Source organism: Stenella coeruleoalba, assembly GCF_951394435.1.
Source record: "Stenella coeruleoalba genome assembly, chromosome: 3".
Taxonomy (NCBI): Eukaryota; Metazoa; Chordata; class Mammalia; order Artiodactyla; family Delphinidae; genus Stenella; species Stenella coeruleoalba.
Window position 1 is genome coordinate 75,145,947 of NC_137148.1, and position 22,624 is coordinate 75,168,570.

Consider the following 22,624-nt stretch of genomic DNA (forward strand, 5'->3'; position numbering starts at 1 on the left):
AAGGAAATTAGACTAGAACTGAAAGTTTCTATTGGGAAAAATATAGTTGGAAAGAGATAATCAGATTATACAGAAAGTCTTAAAGTGACATACAGGAGAGATGATGCAAGAGACAATAGGGAGCCAGTATGATTCTGGAATGGCATAGTAAAAAGGGGGTTTACATAGTACCGATCATGGTGTGGTATACAGGATGGAATGGAGAGAAAAGAGAGCCAGTAAGAAAATGGGTATAAGAGTTCAGTGATACTGTTGTGAAATGATGAAATTAACAGTGGGCACAGAGAGGAAAAGACATGATCAATATTTCAGAGAAAAAAAAACCTGACAAAATACATTGGTTGGTTAGATATGGGACAAAAGGAGAGGAGTTAACATAAAAACTAATAAACTGAATCATTCTTTTAAACAGTGAGATTTCCTAATACATATTAAAAATCATTTGAGTAAAAGTTAAAAAAAAATCAAACCTCAATACATAGGTAAATTGTGAAGCTTAAAAATCATATCTGTATATGTAACTCTTTCCTTTTAAAACTCTGATTTGAGTACTTCCCTGGTGGCGCAGTGGTTAAGAATCCACCTGCCAATGCAGGGGACACGGGTTCGATCCCTGGTCCGGGAAGATCCCACATGCCGTGAAGCAACTAAGCCCGTACACCACAACTACTGAGGCTGTGCTCTAGAGCCCACGAGCCACAACTACTGAGCCCACATGCCACAACTACTGAAGCCCGTGCACCTAGAGCCCGTGCTACGCAACGAGAAGCCACCACAATGAGAGGCCCACACACCATAACAAAGTAGTCCCCGCTCACTGCAACTAGAGAAAGCTGAGCGCAGCAACGAAGACCCAATGCAGCCAACAATAAATAAATAAATAAATGTATATTAAAAAACTCTGATTTGATATCTCATTTATTCTATTGACCACAATTATTAAATATCCAGTTATGCAAACATTTTCCCCAATATCTACATATCTGCATAATCATTGTTCATTACTTGTTATCTGTTGTGCTTGGATACCCTTCATATCCACTTCGACATGCTTCTGTAGGTGTGTACAGGGAAAGATATTACACCCTCTTCCTCTTTGTTCAGCTTTCCAGATCCAATGTCACTAAGCCATGTAAAATTTGTCTCCTAATGTCTAATGTGTGCTTCTTCTTTACCATTCCCACCACTTCTACGTTGGTAAAGCCTTTTATTGGATCTTACTTGGACTCTTGCAACTAACTCCTAAAATTACTGTTATCGCCAATCAACCAAAAGACAGTATCTATAGTATATGCAAAAAATTAAACAAAATTGAATATAGGAGGCAAAAATAATATAATCTCTGGTTTCTCTCTAAGGAGCATACAAAGTAGAGAAACTATATTGTTTTCATATAAAACAACTAGAGGGCTTCCCTGGTGGCGCAGTGGTTGAGAGTCTGCCTGCCGATGAATGGGACACGGGTTCGTGCCCCGGTCCGGGAGGATCCCACATGCCGCGGAGCGGCTGGGCCCGTGAGCCATGGCCGCTGAGCCTGCGCGTCCGGAGCCTGTGCTCCGCAGCGGGAGAGGCCACAGCAGTGAGAGGCCCGCGTAACGGCGGAAAAAAAAAAAAAAAAAAAAAAACTAGAGAATTAAGATAGCATTCCATACAAGTTGTAACCATCCCATGCATTAACATGCTATTTGTATCATGTAGGCAGCCAACTCAGAAATTCAAGTTATATTACAAATGGTGACTTATTTTTACTGAATTACTTACATTTTAAAGTAGGTTTGTAAGAAGTGTTTTTGGCCTGAATTGTTTTGATACTCTAATGGATCAATTTTTCTTTGTTTATCTGCCCTTATTCTACCTCTCCTCAATTCTTCATTCCCAGCAGCCCATTTTTTAGCATTGATCACATTAAGTAGATATGCTACTATCCAATTTGCTTTGTTCTTTGTAGACAAAATGTAAATGATGTTTCTTTAAGGTCATAGTTAACTCATGTCATTAAAGGTAAAAACTAATTCTTTTAGTCCCATTCCATTTTCTTTTCAGTGTAAACCCAAATCATGCTCTAGGCAATTTTAAAAGATCAACTTAGAGTAGACTGAGGTTGAGTGTCCTCACACAGCTAAGTCCAAAAAATAGTCCTCTATCAGCTACTGAAGGTCAGCTTAGGCTGCCTGGAGGCTAGAGAGCCCAGCATGGAACAATGGCAGGAAAATAGAGTTCCCTTCATTCCTTAATTCACATGCAAGTGAGGTGCCAATCAAGTGCTGACAAGCATGGAGAAACCAAAATCAAAAGTGGGTAGAGATACACTTTCAAAAGGTGCAGTTTTCACACATTTCTAAGAGATGTTTTTGATGGTGGCTGAGAACATACCACTGATAACATGGAAAAGAAAATAAAAGTAATATGAAAAATACTAATTTTATATCAGCTGAGATGATATATTTGCTAAAATTGTCTAATGTGTTCTAAAAGAAATATCAACAATCTCACTTTGACTAAGGAAAGAAATCTGAATGCAAATTGATGTACAGAGCACTGCAAACAGGGAAGGTAAGGTGAGTTAAGATTGGAAACTGGGCATTGACAAGGAAGCTAACTCATTTGCAAATAAAAGAAAATTTTAAGCTTGCTTGATTTTGTCAAACTAACCATCATCTACAATGACAAGAGCAAAGCACTCTGAAATGACCAAGTATGGAAGCAATGGAATCACTTCATAAAATGGCGGTGAAAGAGACTATGAAAAAGCTTAAAAACTGCATTGTTTTTTGACAGCTAATTTCTAACAAATGAGTTTAAATTTTTAACCACTAATATAAGGCAAAAGCAAGCTGCACTAGTTGTAGATGTTTTTCTAAATGAATTTGGTAAATGACTGTTGATTATGACTACTAATTCTATCTACCACATATAAAATAGAATTTCTTAGAAATTTAAAGCTTCGAAAATGATGTTTTAATAATGGTAGCATTATATATTGGCATTATTTTTAAATACACAGAAGAGATAGCATAGAGTAGGTATGTTACTTTTAAAATTCATTATCAATTCATAAAATAAATAGTTCTTCCCTTTTGCTTTAATGACTGAATGCTAGGATTGTTACCAGAGTTGTCTTAACGGCATCTATTTTTACTAGGATTACAGAAAGTTTAGAGAATTAGAAACGTGAGTTGTTACCATATAATGGGAATGAAAGCAGTGAAAAGAATATTTTTAGTATGACTTTTCTCATTATTATAGTCAACTGTATACTGTTTTATGAGGTTAGGCCTGATCAAATTCCAATATTTACTACCATAACTGAACACTGGTTTTGAAAATAAATCTCTTAACTACCTCTTGCATTCTTCAGGCAAATTTTAGCACTTCAAAATAGGATATAATAATAAATTATGTTCTCAGTTTTCAAAAACAACAATTAGCAAAATACAAAAGCTCCACAACTATTTTGTGCTCTAAATTTAAAAGTAATTTTTCAGATTTCTATTAGTAGTACCTTAATTTTAAACTCCAATTATACGTAATTTTAACTTAATAAATGGCAAGATACATTTTAGCATGGGTCCTGACTGGTACCTGTTTTTAAACAATAAGCACTACAAGTAATTACACGTAATATTGAAAATGTACTAGTCACACAGTTCACATCTAAAATAAATTTTCTTAAAATTCATGACCTAAAAAGGAATGTGAACTTGAATGAGGATGGTAGAAGAACAATCTCCATGCATTCAAACATAATGCTACAAACTAGCGCTGTTCCATCTATAAGGGGTTTGTGTGTGTGTGTGTTTGTGTGTGTAGAGTCTTGAATCAGGAGGAAAATTTTATGATAATTTTTAAAAAGTTAAACTTTACTGAAATCCAAAAGATTTCATGTCTGATGTGCATTATGTACTATTGAGATAAAAAACTAAACCGTAATTTAAGATGTCCACAACTCACTTCCTTGTAAAGTTAATATTAAATATTTTAATCCATGTAAAACAATTTCATATAATACACATATGTTGAGAAATCCTGAGAGAATATTTGTCAACATTTTAAACACCATGAGTTTTCCTCTAAGAATAATGGGGAGAATAGGAAAGAATATTATTCAGCTTTAGGCAAAAACAAAAGGTTTAAACATATTTCAATTTTTTTTGTTGTTTATCAATGCTATCTTTCAAAAATCCTTGAAACTAAGTAGAAACACAATGGTCTTAAATATATTAATCAAGCATTGTCAAAAATTTATGTAAAACTTAGTGTACAATGTTATTTATTTAGAGAAATTTTTTTCAATAGGTCATAAACTACTTTTTCTTCAGCTTCCACCATCTATACACCTTCTTTACATACCCCTATCAAAGTTACTTGACAAAAAGTAGCAAATATACGAAGTTGAGATAATCGCCATTAATATTTTAAAACCTAAACAAGGTATATTATGTTAAATAGACTTCTCAGTCCTGGTGTTGCCTGTCAGATATGTGATGTGCCAGTGGTTATATTATATTCCTCCTCCCATGCGTGCACCTCCTGCAGAGATAGCAGACTACAGAAGCTGACCCTTACTGAGACCATCTTGTCTCTCTGACAAAGCTCCTTTTTAACTTCTTACTTACTGGTTACTTCCTGTGATGGAGAAAAACTTTAGCTCAGCTTGTGATAATTTCACAGGCCCTGAGGACCCTGACCCTAATAGCCTCAAGGTCAGAAGTCAAGTCTTGTTCTGAAACATCTGTGTGCTTTATATTAAAGTGGAACAAAAGTGCAGAAATATCCACCAGTGTGTGACAAGAAGGACAGGCAAAATAAGACTGACACACTGGTCATCTGTTACTCTGGCATCTTAAATTCATTTCTAAAACTGTCCAAAATTCACTTAAATTCCAAATTTGATGTACAAAAGGTTTTCGTTAACTGTCTTAAGGTAAAAATATGGAAATTTGTTTTACAGAAATCTGAAATTTGAAGTCTTACAGGCCTTCAGACATATTTTAAGCTATTCTGTAAGTCATGAAATTTCATGTTTTATGTAATTTAATGCTCACAGAAAGAAAACATAAGGTACATATATATCAGCTATATACGTGTGTGTTTGTATACATCTATATCTGTATGGTTAAAAGAACTATTTGAAAAGCAACATTCACATTTTAAAAAGGACGTCATACTTGTATGTTAGAGAGCTATCTTAAGATACCCATTATGTATTAAAATAAATAAATTCAGCAGTTAAAAGTACTTGAATATAATTTCAAAAAAAGTGAAATCAATTTAAGAAATAAATGATTTATTTACTGATCTTAAGAGAGCACAGTATTTGTAAATTTAGGTCAGCTAAAGTGTTCTCTGGTGTCACCGCTAGTTTTATACCTAAATCATGTGGGTAAGCAATAAGGTGTGGGAAAGTTGAAAAGACCATGGAAATATATTTAATTTCCATGATGAAGAGAAATACACAGCAAAGTTTAGAAACATAAAAATTAGACAACCAATGCTGCGCCGGCTTTTAATGTCCACTTTAGGCCATTTGGATTTAAAATTATCAAATGCACTTTTATCAAATTAACCATTTTATTAGAGCACTGGTACCTTCCTGTGACATAAGGGGTAATGGACATGGAGCACATTTTTAGGACTGATTATATATCATTAATCATTCATACCTGCACAAAGTGTGCTAACTGCAATACTGCATATAATACTGACCAAATTTAGAAATCTTGATAATTTTTCCACTATGTACACATAATCTTCACCCTAGGAATCAGATTATTTTGAAATGCAAAGATTTTTAAGACCAAGCATTGAGTCCCACTTAGATTAATGGGAGCTTTCTAATAGTTTTAATACTAATTACATGGATTCTGATCAAGTACTAACTTGAAGAGATAGCAGTTTTGTCAGTTAAAGGGTCTACTGAAATTTTAAACACTTTACAGATAATAATGCTTCAACGATGTACCCATTAAAACAAGAATCACAAATATAAAATGTATGGAAAGTGGGGCTATAATGTAGAAGTTAAAAAGTAATATGTATAGTGGGAAGCAGCCACAAAGCACAGGGAGATCAGCTTGGTGCTTTGTGACCACCTGGAGGGGTGGGATAGGGAGGGTGGGAGGGAGATGCAAGAGGGAGTAGATATGGGGATATATGTATATATATAGCTGATTCACTTTGTTATACAGCAGAAACTAACACACCATTGTAAAGCAATTATACTCCAATAAAGATGTTAAAAAAAAAGGTAATACATAAATAAGGAACAGGCAAAAAGCTTTCTGGTTAGCACTGAAAAGTTCTACCACAATAAAGAAATATACTCTTTTTAAACATCATAAAATTATTTACTCAAAATACATAATTTTCATCCTTTATAAAATAATTTAAAGTAATGACACCACGAAAAAGGGAGTGGAGGGGATAAATCTGTAAGGAGTTTGGAAATTAGCAAGAGTTAAATATGCACTTACCAGTTCAACAAAAGCAAGTCCTCCATAGCTATGAGCAACAAAAAATACATTCTCAGCTGCAGATTGGGCTATGAAATGGTCCCACACATAGACTGCATGTTCTTCAGGAGAACCATTTTCCTATAAGTAAAACAAATGTAATATATATCATACTGTATCTAATTATTATCATAGTAATCAAAAATTAAATTATATGCTTGTTACATAGCACAAGAACTAAGATGGTTATAGCTCATTCCAAATAATAACAATACAAAAAAACTACATTGAAGATCCAAATTAGGGAATAAATTAGTATTAAACCATTAGTAAATTACTGCTAAACTTAAGTGCTACTATAATATTCTGAAAGAAAGTATTTTAAATAAGTACATTTTTGAGGGGAAATTGCTCATTCTGGGCATATCTGAGATATTAAAATATATCTAAGTACATTAGAATTGCATAGCAGAAAGTTATAGTGGTCTTATGATAAAACAGTGTAACACTAAGAAAAATCAGATACATTTCTATATGTATGCCTGAAAATACTTATAGTATACATACAGCTAAATTATTTGATTTATAAAGTTGTAAGTACCTCTGTAAACTGAAAATAAGCAGAAAATTAACAACAAATATTTTCAATTTATATTATTTTAAAAATACACCTTTTTCCTAAAAGACTTTTCCATACATATTTTATTTCTAGAACTGGAAGAAATCTAAACATATAAACCTGGGACCTTTTATACTTCTCCTAATTTGCTAATCCCTAATAAATGTATGAATGTTGCTTTAGTTCCAAAAGTTCTATAACAACTTCATTTTATTGTGTTTATTGCTATAGTTGGCACATTTTGTGATTAAAACTCGGATAATGTGAAAAAGGAAGAAAAAGAAAAAACAACCAACCAAAGAGCTAAAAAAACCCAAACTGATAAAAACTAAAACAGATCGTGAAAATGTTTTGTGTGAATATTTCTTGGAAGCTTTAACACCAAAAGACTAATTCCCTAAGAATGTCATGGTACTAGACAATGAACACAATTTATTCACATTTTCCATCTCAGAAATTTTTAAATATCATATTAGGGTCCATATGAATGGCTTCACTTACCACCTAAAAGCTGTTGTTCCCTAATGACTATCTCCACCCTGAATTTCTCTCCAGAGCTCCAGACCCAAGGTCATTTCCTTTTGAATGCCTCACAGATACTTCAAACTCAACCAATTCAACACCTTGCTAATAATTTCCTCTCCAAACCTGTGTCACTGTCTTTGTTCCCCACCTCCTGCTGAAATCTGAGCATCATCTTTTATTTCCCTCTCCCTCAAACTCCACATAAAATCAATCATTAAAAACCTGTTGATTCTGTCCCCAACTGTCTCTTAAAGCCATCTACTTCTCTCCCTTCTCATTTCCTCTGGCTTAGCTCAAGCCCATCCTTTCACAAGTGGATGACTGCAACAGTCTACAGTCCAAGTTTCCCTGCCTCTAGGATTGCCCATTTAAATACTCTCTCTAATTCTGTAGTAAGAATAACCTTTCAAAAATGCAAATATGGTCATGTTGCCATGTTGCTCACTCACTGCTTAGAACTCTTTGAAGTGTTTTTATTGCCCTCAGGACCAAGTTCAAACTCAGAATGACACTAAGGCCTTACATGATCTGGCTTCTGCCTCGAAATGTATGTGCAAAATACAATGACCCAAAAGATGTACTTCTCCAACCATGAGAGACCACACAGAACACTCTCTGTGTTCCAACTGCAGGGAACAACTTATAGTAACCTAACTGTGCCATACTTTTCTTATTTCTGGGCTGTTTTTGTTATTGTTGTTTGGAAAGTGACCCAAGTGTTTGCCTTTAATTCACCCACCACCTTTACCTGCATAATTCCTACTTGTCTTCAGAACTCAAATAAAACATCACCTTCTAGTGGAAGTTTTCCCTCTCATCCCCAAGGCTAGGTAATGTCCTACAGCCACATCTTGTACACGTTCCCATTATTGCACTGAATAGTTTGTATTGTAATTGCTTGTTAATCAAATTCCTGAGGCCAAGAGCTGTGTCTTCTTCATTAAATCACAGGGTAATAAATAAATAACAAAAACACAACATGTCTCTTCAGAAATGATTACTTACAACCTTGTAGTCATATACTAAAATACAAATATACTTTCAAAGATATCTATTAGTAACATAAATACGAAATTACCCACACCTAAAGTATGTAAAATAAATAGAAGAATCATAATTGGAAGGAAATCTTTGTAGGCATTTTTGGCTTTAGTAATTTAGCTTTCATTAGTATAAAAAGTAGGAAAATAGTTATCATCAAAAGCAGGATAGTGGTTAACTCTAAGGAAGAGAGATAGAGTTGTGATTGGGAAATAGACTTCTAGTGGCTGGCAATGTTTCATTTCTTGACTGGGGTAGCAGTTACACAAGTGTGTTCTTTTTTTGTTTGTTTGTTTTGCGGTACACGGGCCTCTCACTGCTGTGGCCTCTCCCGTTGCGGAGCACAGGCTCTGGACGCACCAGGCTCAGCGGTCATGGCTCACAGGCCCAGCCGCTCCGCAGCATGTGGGATCTTCCTGGACCGGGGCACGAACCCGTGTCCCCTGCATCGGCAGGCGGACTCTCAACCACTGCGCCACCAGGGAAGCCCCACAAGTGTGTTCTTTATAGCTATAGTTAAACTGACTAATACATACTTAGCACTTTTCTGTACATATATATAAAGGGACCATAGAATTTATTCTACAAACCTTTGAGAGTGAAGAAAGGTAATGTTAGTAATTGTGCTTGGAGAACAGGTCTAAACTGGGACTGTCTAGAGAAAACCCAGATACCTGGTCTCCCTAGTTATATCTCACAATGAAATGTAAAAACAAAACAGGAATAGAGATAACAAAGCTTCTATCTGCTGATAGTTGGCAGAACTAACAATGTGAAATATCTGTGATGGTCCTAAATATTCTTCTATATATGGACAGAATAAAAACACATAGGAGATTAGATTACTCTGTCCCCCTACGCTCTGCGCTGGAAGTGGAAATGTAAGGATGATACGAGTTAAGCCATGATCCTGGCCTTCAATGTGTTTGCAATTTCATAAGGGTGTTAATACATAAAGAGAGGAGAGGCATTAGTGTGTGAGGAGTATTACTTTCTCTATTCCTGATGGACTGTCCTGACACCAAGTCCAATGGGTCTGTTATAAATTCACACTACCTGACCTCAGCGAAGTCCTGCCTGCTTTCTTCTCACAGTCACTAATTCTTCCTTTATACTGTTGAGAGCCTATCTGTCCCATCCCTCTCATTCCCACCTCATTTTGAGTCCTCCTACAATGGATTCTTAACTAGTCTCATTTCTTTTAGTCTCTCCCTTTACTTTGTTGCCACCTTAATCTTGCTGAAGCCTGGCTCTGATCAACTCACTCTCCTGCCTGAAAGGTTATTTACTGAAATGGTTGCCACTGCCTACAAAATAAATAACTGGAACTCTTTAGCCAACATCTCTAAACCCATCTTTCCAGCCTTCCTTCTTACTATTTCCAGGGATCTTATTCATGCTCCAGGGAAAATCTGGATTACACATGAATAGCTGAAAATCCTAGACAAAACTGCTATCATGAAATCCAGTCTGGGATCTCATGGGTAATGCAGCTCAGACTAAGCAAAACCTAAAGGTGAGAACACTTCCAAGGGAGCAGTTCAGCAGTAACAGACTCTCCCACTACTTCGGGTGATGGCAGAGTGAATGGAAAGGAAGGGATGGAATAAGTAATTTCAGAGGAAAAATCAGCAAAACCTTGATATATAAGGGAAACTGCCAACCAGGCCCAAATGTCCCATCTATGACTAAAGGAGAGCTAAGAACTAACAGTTCTTTCCCCTGTTCACATATAAAGACTAGTGTTTTCAGAGATTAGTATTATAGCTGAGTCTTTTCTTCCACAGTCTATGGCGATATCTGTTAAAATGGTCTATGAGCAGCAGGAAAAAGAAATCTCAAGTATCCATGTGCCCCAAGTACTTAAATATTTTCAGCCTGACTGTAAGGTCATCAAATTATTCTTTAGTTTTAGATTTTAAAACCTAATGTTCTAAAAAGCCAGACTCAATTGAAAAAAAATGTCTTTAACACCTACTTAGGGGGTTATCCATAGGCACAACTAAACCATTATACAAGATTATTCTAGGCCACACTTGACACACATTGACCCAAAAAGATCCAGGGTAGGAATCACAGTTTGCCATCAGGGCAGCAGCAGGCATTCTTTTTAATGGAAGCCTCACAGCAGTTCCTGTAGCAGACACAACACAGAACCTTGTGGGAGTTACTCTCTTTGGCCCATGGGGTGTTAGCTCAGGAGTGAGGGAATCGGACTCACCTTGGGCAGATACAGGAGTTATCCTGCCTTAAAAGTCTTATAACCTACAGAAGCCAATACCTCTTGCAACAACTCCATAGGCATGGCTTCCAGGGTCCTTGTCTGCAAGGGACTTGCCCAATTACAAGAGTTACTACCCTCAGGGAAGATCAAACTTATGATTTTTATAGTCCATTATAATTCCTTCTAATCCAGATGCAGTTTACCAACCAGGGGTCATTTTCTACCATAGGCAGTGTTGCCCAGCAACCAATCACTTAGAGTGGATGCCATGGTATGTTTCCCAGAGCCTCCTTTAGTTAGAGGCACTCATTTCCTGAGCGTGCAAGTGGCACACTTGGCAGCGGATAGCTTTAACTGAGGTACTCTCTAGGAATTGCCCGCAGCCAAATAAAGCTATCTTGACTAAAGTTACAATCCCACCTCTGAGGCAATTTACATCCAATGTCTGGTTGAGATGATGTGGATCTATAAAGGACCTATCTCTTGCCTCAAGGCAGGACATCTCTGAAAAGCCAACCCAGATCCAGAGATCACCAAGGAGTTAGATGAGGCCTTTGTTGTGACTATATTGAAGTTCAACTCCTTGGACCAAAATCTATTGTTTTGCTCTCCTACAGGTGCTGATCCCAAGAGAATCCCCCAACAAACTTCTTACATGCAACTTCAGAATCTGTTACCTGGGAAACCTAACTTAAGACACCACCTTATCAGGCTTCCAGGGACATAGAGCTAGAAAGTTAACTGCAGGTCAGATTCTCATACAGAAGGGGAAGGAGTTTTGCTAACCTTTGACCCACAGCATCTTACAAGCAATATATGGAAAGTATTTAATCTATTTACATGTATTATTATCCTGACTATTATCCTTACTAAAACTACTGTAAAATATTGTTGGATCAAGTTTACATGTCAGTTCTATTAGCCATGGTAGCTTAAATTGAATCCTGTACTATTTCATTGGTTCTTCTCTATCCTGCTATTTATCTAATCTGCCATGTCACTTCTTCCTTCTAGAATATAAGCAATTTGAAGGTAGATTCTCTTTTGGATTCAAGCTATAAACAGAAGGCATGCTATAGGCATTTAATAAATGACTAACAATGCTAGTACTATACACTGTTGACAAAGTACCATGAGATGCACTGCAAAAACCAAGACAAAGGAATATTCAAACTCCATTTCAGGAATCTAGCTTCTAATAATCTGGAAAGTGGCAAATGACTGACATTCAGAGACGTTTATCACTGTCTCATTTATAGAAGCAAATAACTGGATAACGCCTAAATGTCCAATAATGCAAAACTAAATATTTAAGTAAATTACAGTTTATCTGTCTAAGTAGCTATAGTATTCAGTGAGTTTATGAAGTAATACATGCAGTTCATCTAATTTTATAGGTGATATAATTTTCACTATGAAAAAAGGCTTGAAAAAGACTAGGAAGAATCAAATAAAAATATTAAAAGCAGCTGCTTATGGATGGTGGGATTATGAATATTTTCTATTTTTAGTTCCTTTAGATCTTTCTGAACTTTCCAAAATTAGTACAAAGTGAATGCTCTTTATAATAAAATAAGAAAACAACAACGAAAAAATCAGAAATCCTACTGAATAACTACTGCTGGCTTCTAAGAGGGAATCAGCATCTGAGTGGGATCTTTACATCTTCATATCTAACAAATTCTAACATCTGTGCTGAACCCACTGCATGTTTACAAGTAGCAAATCAAAGGGGTTGTTTCAAACAGGTGTAAGAGTAAAAAGTGATAGCTGAAAAAACAGAAAACCCACAAAAACTGGAAGAGCACATATAGTGCAAGGAGTCTGGGACTACTAGCATTGTCACTGAGCAACTTAAGGGCAGTGCTGCATTTAAAGCACGATAACTGACAGGAACAATCGTGATCCTGAATCGTCAAAAGAAAGTTAATGATGCTACATGAATTCCGTATTTGAAGGACTATAATTAAGGAATAGTTTAACTCAAAGTATTATTTTTAAAAACAGGTGATAAAGGAGTTAAACCTTAGCTATAAAAAACCTGGCTTTCTTATGTGACTATTTCCCAAGGCTTTCACAAATGTATGGCTTTTTTCTATTCAAATGTTTAGGAAAGCCAGATCCTCATCATTGTAAGATGCAACAAATTCTGCCAAAAATTTGCTGCTTCCTGCAACAGTTAAGCTCAATAATGGTAGCACAGGAATTAATTAACTTAGAGTAGTTTTTAATATATATTTCTGACATATTACATTACTAAAACCCCATTTTATAAATGAGATGGTGCTGTTCCAAGGCGCATCTGTGTCATTCCAACCCACAGCCCACACTGTGTCCACAATCATTATATATTTATAAACCAGAATCCACAGAGTGTATACTACCAGCAGTGTCTTTTGAAACTAAACAGATTTCAAGAGGAAAGACTTTATAATATGCCTCAATTACAGAAATGCAAACATACTAAATCTACTTTACAGGTTTCTCCATGAATTTCACATCAGAGTGCATTTTGTATTGAGTAACTTCAAGCTGGCTGATTTTAAAATATGCAAATATACAAAGTGCATGAAGACAAAAGTAAATCGATTAATTAGAACTTGCTAGTGGCAGAATGCATAGAATATTTACACCGTGGAGCTCAGTAGTATTCAGAGTACAGGCTGAATTTCCTGATGTACTCTTGGCATCATTAATTGTTAAATGCCAAACAGAAGTGATACAGTAACCAAAGCCTTATCAACTATGCCAGATTCTACTACCTAGGCATTGCAAGGTCTGCATTTATGATGGAATACCTGAGCTGATAACACATGGAATTATCTAAACAACATTTGCATATTTGTGTAATTATTTTCTAAGGTTAATTAGCTCCTGTAAAGCATTTCGCCCTTTGAGACTGCTTACAGTGACAGGTTCACATATTTTCTGAACCATTGCCAAACCTGACAGATTTTTCTTCAGCTAACCTGTTGCTACGAAGTTATAAAATGAGTTCTCCTATAATATATATTTTAAACTTATAACTGATTTTAGGAAAAAAGTAAAATGAAAATTGAATGAATTTCAGGGTTTTTCAAATGTCCAATTTTAAAATCAAAACTTCAAGATTATTTTGTTTTACTTTACATAAGTCTTTCTGTGATTACAATGGTAAGCATATCTACTAAGAAAGTTTCTTTATGAATAATAAAGTCTAGCATTTTTTACTTTAAACCAGCACATACCTATGTCATTAACTCCGGCTGTGTCACATATATTACACACACACACACACACACACACACACACACTCTCTCTCTCTCTCTCTCTCTCTCTCTCTCTCTCTCTCTCTCTCTCTCTCTCTCTCACCAGCTGCCCTTAGTTCTATCACTGATTTGCTACTTACACTGGAGGCATCAGCTGGAGAAAGAACACTAATATAAAATCCACAATTTTTTATGACAAAATCTACAAATCAAAATTGTTTCTTTTAAGATGCTAAAACCTCATTAGGTAAAATATGGCTAAATGAAATCCAAATGGGAGGCAGATATCCAAGTCAGAGGGATTTATGAGGATGCAAAAATGTAAGTTACCTTCTTGCACCCAACCAATCCACAAGTACAAGATAGAAGAAAATTTATACTTTTAGGAATTGGTCAGTAGGGTATGCTTTCAGAAGAAATGAAACACAAATAGCATATGACCCTAATCCAGAAAGACACACACAAGAAAATCATATGGTTTAGCTTTAAACTTTTAGATGATTCTGTTATTCAATTCCTTTGCACATGAAGAGTATAAATTGTACATTAGTACAGAACAAAACATTTATAAGAACAGTTATGTGTAAAATATATTTTGTAATGTCATATGGAATATAATTTTATTTTAATCCAGTTAAATACTTTGGATTAAAAATTTATCTTCATTTTGTCATATTTTAAATGTGTTATCTTTTAAAAAGTATAGGCCTTTGTGTTTAATGATGATTAAAGGACTAGGAGTACATATGAATGCATAAAAACTGATGTTACAGCATACATCTAGCAAAAACATCTTCAAAAATAAAGGACCATTATATGGTCTTTAAATATTAAATGGAACCATATGAAGTTACCAATATTAGACATTTTTGACCTTAAAAATAGCAATTTCATACAATTCAACCTTAAACATAATGAAAACAAACAAAAGAAATATAAGCTTGAGCTATTTTAAAACTATCCATTTTTTTCCTACCTTTTAGGTGTCAAGATATTATAGACGGCCATCAATCTTAGAGACAGATTCAAGGCTACCTTACTTGTCAATATGGCTATATTTAATAAACTATAAATAGAAGACATTCATAATGATCATAACTGACAAAGGACCGGTATACAGAACCATATCAAACACATTTGAATTTCACAGATTTTCAAGCTTAACGTGTCCAAAAGTAAACTCTGTATCGGTTTCCCAAATCCTATTATCTGTTCTTCCTTTAGCCTTTCTCATCTTGTCAAGTGGTACCTCCACTATCCCAGTTGTTCATGCCAAAAATCTGGAAGTCATCCCTGACATCTTCCTCTTCCTCTGTCTCTCTTATTGATCCAACTTAATTTATCCTCCAAAAAATATTTCTAGAATCCATAGCTTCTCTCAATTTCCACTCTTACTATCTCAGCCCAAGCTATCACCATATCTTGCCTAGGATGCTAACCACTTGAACTGGCTATATGCTTTCTCTCATTTAATCTTTACAATGACTTTATGACACAGACACTCTAAATATCCCAGTTTACAGAGATTAATTATTTTGTTCAAGGTCATACAACTTGCCAGATTACAAACTAGTCTGTCTGGTTCTAGCATCTGAACTTCTATGCTATACTACCTATTCTTTTAAATGATATGTGTGAAAGTTAAACTTTGTCTTTTTATGCATTTGAATATAAAATTCAAACAACAATTAACCAACGAATTTAGGGGAAAAATGGATAATCAATTAATTATAACCTATTATTTATAGAAATGGTGCCAAATGCTTTGTGATTGGGCCATAATTGCCACAAAATAGGTATAACCTGGAATGAAAGGAAGATAAGAGCTGGTAGGATTCTTAGATTCCAAAACCATGCTCCAGAGCACTTCTGACAAAGTAAACACTGATGATCCTACCCACTTTAAAAAAATTTAGGCTCTCCTCTCTTACTGCAATCTACAATACAATCATAAAAATGCACATATGGAGGCAAGCACGGATCTAAATACTTCACAGGTATTAACTCATTTAATTCTGACAATCCTATGAAGTACTATTTTTACCCTCATAATCAGCTAAACAGGCCAAAAAATGATTAAGGAACTTACTAAAGAAAATTGCTAGTATATGGCAGAGCCAGAATTCAAACCTAGGTAGTCCAACTCCATATCAGTAATCTTAATCACTTTATACTGCCGTGTTAAAACACCTTAATATCCTTTGCTCTCTGTAGGCATAATCAAGGTCGTTGCTGTATATAGCAATGAACCAAATGGCGAAGGGCCTTTAAGAAAAAAGGGACAAGTGTTGCTTATGTAGACATCATGCACTGTGGGCCAGGTTCACATGACAAAAAACTTTCTTTGTGAAATGAAGCTCTTGGTTTTCTGAAAGTTAAATGTGTCCTCCTTTTCCTTGAATCATCTCTGCCACCTTATGAGAATTAAACTGAACCTGGCTTGAGATCTATTATTAATTTTCTGCCATTCAGTCATCCATAACAAAGAATAAAGCTAAGTGAGAGAAGCTAGACACAGAAGACTACATATTGTATGATTCATTTTATAGGAAGTTCTAGAAAAGCCAAAACTATAGTGTTAGAATCAGTGGTTGGCAGGGTCAGAAAAAGTTTGTTGACCCTTGCTGTAAATACTTGCAAACTCAGTTCCAGCTTAGAGTGGCAGATTAAACATCCATATTTTTAAGACAGCATTATCTCCCCATACCCTATACACACTACAGTAAAAGATTTTTTTTTTCAAAGACATAAATCCACAAGGCCTAGGAGGACAAGGGAGGAGAAAACACCATGACATTTGGAAGATGAGCAGATATAAGAATGGTAACTGATTTAGCAGATCTGAGACAGTCAAATCCCAAGCTGGCGATGGGTAAAGCTAAAAACTAATTCCATTTATACTGTAAAATCCTCCAAAGCACAGAGATAATATTCTAGGTACCCCCCAGGATTGAAGGAGAGTGGATGTATGTGCTAAAATAAGACTGTTTAACAGCATTTCTTTTCCCCTCTTCCATTCCACGCAACTCGGTAAATGTCTTTCCACATTCTGACAGGAGAGATTTTGAAATGGGGATAGCAGTACCATATGCAAATTGATATGGAATGTAGTGAACTACCTTCCCTCTCTTTCCCCAGCCTTCATCCCTTCTAAACTTTCGGATTGTAAGTAGTCAGACCTTCAGTCTCTAGGCAGAAGACTAGAGGAATCTTCTTTGGAAAATCAAACCAGGTTAAATAAAAGTTCTAAAGATACAGATGGACAGAGAAAGACAAATACTGTATGATCTCACTTATATGTGGAATCTAAAAAAAAAAACAAACTCTGAAACAGAGAACAGATTGGTGGTTGCCAGGGTGAGGAGCAAGCGGGGTGGGAAAATGGGTGAAGGTAGTCAAAAGGTATAAACTTCCAGTTATAAGATAAATAAGTTCTGAGGATACAATGAAACAGCATGGTGACTATAGTTAACACTACTGTATTGTATATTTGAAAGGTGCTAAGAGAGTAGATTTCAAAAGTTTTCACTACACAAAAAAAGTGTAAATATGTGAGGTGATAGGCGTGTTAACTAACCTAAGATGTGTTAACTAACCTATTGTGGTAATCATTTTGTAATACATACATATATAAAATCACTACATTGTATACCTTAAACTTGTACAATGTTATATCTCAGTTATATTTCAATAAAGCTGGAAAAAATTCCAATACCAAAACCTCCCACAAAAAACAGATACAGATGGATGGGGGTGGGCATGGAGGAAAATTCCCAACAGACTACTCAGATTACTTATAGTGAAGCTCAAACATCACATGTCTCACCCATACACTCAGAGGTTCCAATTAGCTTTTTAATTCCCACTGATAAACATGAACAGACTGCCAAATATTATTAGACACATGAAGACAGCCTATAATACAAAATGGAAAGACCAGAATAAATAGAAAAAGGCAACTTGGAAGAAACTGAGACTTTGCAGAAAGAGGAAAATTTCAGAAACACTGCTATTATTATTATCAGAGAGATGAGAGAAAACAGTACACTCATAAAACAAGAACAGGATACTATTAAAAGGAATATTCAAAAAATAAAAAGAGCTCTAGAAAATTGAATGCAAAATAGCAGAAATGAAAAATCTGATAGAGAAGTCAGATGGTTAAGTTAAAGAAATCTTCTAGAAGCAAAAAGATATAAAAAATAGAAAAGTAATAAATCAAACAATAAGTTCAAGAGATTCATTATCCAAAAAAACAGAAGGGAGGAAATGAACAACAAAATTTCCCAGAACATTAGCTGTTGAACTGAAAAAGCTGACAAAGTACCCAATATAATGGCTGGATAGATCTAAATAAAGGTCTATCATTGTGAAATTTAGAACCCAGGATAAGAATATTCTATAAGTTTCAAGATAGAAAAATGAAAGATTAGGATTCAGAACAATTCTGGACTTTTTAATAGCAACAGAAGGATCAGGATGATAAAAGAAAGTCTTCAAAATTCAAAAGGAAAATAATACCCAACTTATAATTCTATACCCAGCTAAAATATCATCAAACATGAGTGTAAGATAAAGATATTTTCAGACATAAGACACAAAAACAAAAAAAAAGTATATCTCATTACTCTCTTCTGAAGAAACAACTGGAAGATGTGCACCTTCAAAATAAGAATAAACCAAGAAAGATGAAGGCATGAACTACAGGAAATGGAAGAAATAACACAAGAAAGTAAAAACAGTAATCTTCAGAGAAATGGTGAAGGAAGATGTCAGGATGATAGCTGGACACCAGATGCAGTGGGCAACCAGACTAGGTGGTAGCAGTGCGACTCAAGACACAAATATGCTGAAGGCTGTCATCACCATGACCCCCACTACAAATGCATCATCATCTTAAGACATAATGACCCAATGAGCCTGAGCTGGATTTGGATCTGGATTTTCCTAACCTCTTGCTAATGAGATTACGGTGTACTGTTAATGCTCTGTTGCTGATTCAGCTGAGGACACTCATTATACTTCACAAAAGTGTTGTAGGACCTAGCTATAGACCAGGGTAAGCTTAGAAACAGGAAATACAGGGACTTCCCTGGAGGTCCAGTGGTTAAGACTTCACCTTCCAATGCAGGGGGTGCAGGTTCAATCCCTGGTTGGGGAGCTAAGATCTCATATGCCTCGGGCCAAAAAACCAAAACATAAAACGGAAGCAATATTGTAACAAACTCAGTAAAGACTTGAAAAATGGTCCATATCAAAAAAAAAAAAAGTAAATATAAAGAGCACACTCCCTTTAACCATATTTCTGCTTATTTCCTCTGCCAGATGCTCCAACTGTTGAAAGCCATGTTTTTTAAAACTATATTGTCTCCTGAGTTTCCTATAAGGGGCCTGTTGTAAATGTTTAGGGAAGCTGAAGTCAGAGCGTGATCCAAAGTATGTGTTCAGCTTATCTGCTACTAGGAGCTTTCATCTAATACTAGCAATATTTTCCTTTCCTTACACAATTAGGCCCGTGTTTGCTGCTCAACAATTTGAAGTGAACAACATATTATTTAGAAATACATATAGTAATACTTGTAGTTTGACTGTGATATACCATTCAGTACCCCAAGCCCCCACCTCAGTAAGACTGAAGCACTCATTTTCCCATCTGCTGTGAGTGTTGATGGCTGACAGCTCTAGCAGCCAAGGATTCCCCAAATCCCTCTTTCCTGTCACTGATTTCAGGGAAAGAGAACTACCATGCCCAAGATTATGCTTCCTTCTTGGAGAGAAACCGCTTCCAAAGACTGGTTAGTGCTAGAGAATAAGTTCCTGGCTCCTTGCCCGAATTTTGGAACTCTATAGGACTATCTTTGTAGCCTGCGACGGTCAGTAGTGATGCCTTCACTTCTTTATAGGTTTTTATCCTGAGAATAATCCCCAGCAAATCTTCTACATGCTAATCTCTGCATCAGAGCCTGCTTCCCAGGGAAACTGACCTGTGACAGCTGGCTCCAGTGAATGGTCTGAAAAAGTTGACTCTAAAGTATTGAATCGAAATTTTGGAGCTGGATGACCTATCCACCAGCTGGCTGAAAATGCCAGTAGTAGGTGGAGCACTGATAAACCCTGGTACATAGTAAAAGTGCAACTGCTAAAAACTTTCACTAGTGATGAACTGGAAGTATATACTGGTAGAAAGGAATGTACAAGGAAGTACATGTATTGACACCTTAAAGTACATCATTAGAAGGACTATGGAATTGGATGGCTATTTCCAAAGGCAATAGAGTGATTAATCAGCATAAGAATAAGTGTGAAAGCCAGAGAGCTTCCTTAGCAGCATATAAAGAGGCTCTCTTCTCCTGCAGCAGGAGGGCCAAAGAACCTAAGGACCAGGCCCAGTACTTTTATGAGAGAAGCAGAGCTCCAGGGAAACCTGGATTCCCCCCTGGCAGGTCTCAATGTGGGGTTAATACCCTGATTCAGGAGTGGAACCTAAAACATGGGATGGGTACAACTGGGTCACCTCAGTCCCCAGATTACCCTGAACCTTCAGGGCCTGCAGAAGTAGCCCATGTCTCCCAGTTAAAAGCTAGTGCTCTCCCCATGCTTGGAGATGGTACAGAAGCTGCTGCCTTTGCCAGACAACGTGGCTTCCTCCACCCCACTTTCATGTCCACTGCAGACCCCAGCCCAACAATTAGGATTAAGTCACAATATAACCTAGCCAGGGAAGTGCTGGGCCTCTTAAGGGAGAAAGTGTAACAGGAAGGAGTTGCTTAGTCAGTACTGATAGGCAGGAGCAAGGGCAGTACAGAGTGCAAGGAGACTAAATTCTGAAGGTGCTGGATCAAGGCAGGCAGAAAATGAAGTTGGACAAAGGCAAGCTGATTGATATATAAGTACCTACTCAGGATACAGGATTTAATACTTGCCTAAATTTTCTATTGCTGCAGTTACACATTACCACAGAATTAGTGGTTTTAAAAAGCACTAATTTATTATCTAATAGTCTTGTGTATTAAAAGTCTGACATAGGTCTCAATGGGCTAAAATCAAGGAGTCCTTTCTGGAGGCCCTAAGGGAAAAATCCATTTCCCTGCCTTTTCCAACTTCTAGAGTCTGCCCCCTTATCTTGCTGCCCCCTTCCTCCATCTCAAAGCAAGAAGCCTTGTATCTTTCTGGTCATTTTTCCAGAGTCACATCTCCCTCTCTCCCACTTCTGCCTCTCTCTTCCACTTTTAAGAACTCTTGTGATTACAGTGGGCTCACCCAGATAATCCAGGATAATCTCCCCATTTTAAGGTCCTTAATTTTAATCACATCTGCAAAATTCCTTTGCCATGTGAAATAACATACTCACAGGTTTCAGGGATTAGGATGTGGACATCTTAGGAGGCCATTATCCTGCCTACCACAACATCCTAGCAAGGACCCTGGGAGATGGGGATAATTCCTTGCTACGATCGCTCTTAGAACCTTGAAGAAAGTAATGATGTATACTAAGTGAAGATCCTTGTATCACATGTTATCACTCACAACACAGTGTCCATCTCAGAAGAGGCAATAAAACAACCAAGAAAACAGAAAGACTCAGACAGTTTATGTCTGCCAGAGTCTGCTATTGGCTACCTTAGTGCTAGCACAATCGGCACGGGAATGGAGAAGTCAGTGTGGCAAGGATGGATGTGATGCAAAGGCCCTCAAGCATGCATCTCGCTCACCAAGGCTGATCCAGCTACTGCCATCTAATGAATACAATCATCCTTCGGGATCCATGGGGGATTGGTTCCAGGACCCCCCGCAGATAACAAAATCCAAGGCTGCTCAAGTCCTATATATAAAATGACTTAGTTTTATATTAGTTGCTTATATAAAATGGTTGACTCCATGAATGTGGAACCTATGGATATGAAGAGCTGACTGTGCTTCAGCAGAGTGAGAAGTAAAAAGAAACACCGTGTGTGTGTGTGTGTGTGTGTGTGTGTGTGTGTGTGTGTGTGTGTGTTGGGGAAGGGGTGAAGTTTAATCCTAAAGGTAATTAGCATTATGACAGTACACTGAAGACATGCCAAGCATTCCAGACAGTTCAGTCTAGAACATTCTCTGGACAAAATGGTATATAGTCAGAAGCTAAGTATGTCTCATAGTATCTGTATCTGAATCTAAAGCAATAATTATAATATAGCAAAAACTCATATGTCAAACCTGGGTCATCAAGAAAAGATAAATTATTTCCAGTGTGCTCTATCTAAGAAAGTAAGGCATTACACAGAACATTTTATAGAAATGTAGGGAGTGGAGGAAGGGAAATAATCCTCATGGAAGCTGGTATTTCCTGCGGGCCTTAGGAAGCTGAGGCGTTTGTATAGGCAGGACAATTATTGTTAGGCATCAGTGGATCAAATGTAAACGCTTATGATTTGATATCCCTGCTTTGTAAGACACATGTTAACCAGATGATTTGTCTGTGATTATACTGTGAAAGAGGAACCGTTCCCAAATATTTGATAATTTATTTTAAAAC

The 22,624-nt window shown here is 36.4% G+C and overlaps 1 protein-coding gene across 4 annotated transcripts in view; it reads right to left on the reverse strand.

The window, feature by feature from the left end:
• The window catches only part of ARB2A (ARB2 cotranscriptional regulator A), a 430,105-nt gene that overhangs the window by 188,790 nt on the left and 218,691 nt on the right, over positions 1-22,624 (reverse strand). For all 4 annotated transcript variants that reach the window (XM_079918573.1, XM_079918572.1, XM_079918571.1 and 1 more), the window contains one exon: positions 6,474-6,593. In XM_079918573.1, coding sequence (XP_079774699.1) covers positions 6,474-6,593 — 120 coding nt within the window. The remainder of the gene's footprint in view (positions 1-6,473; positions 6,594-22,624) is intronic.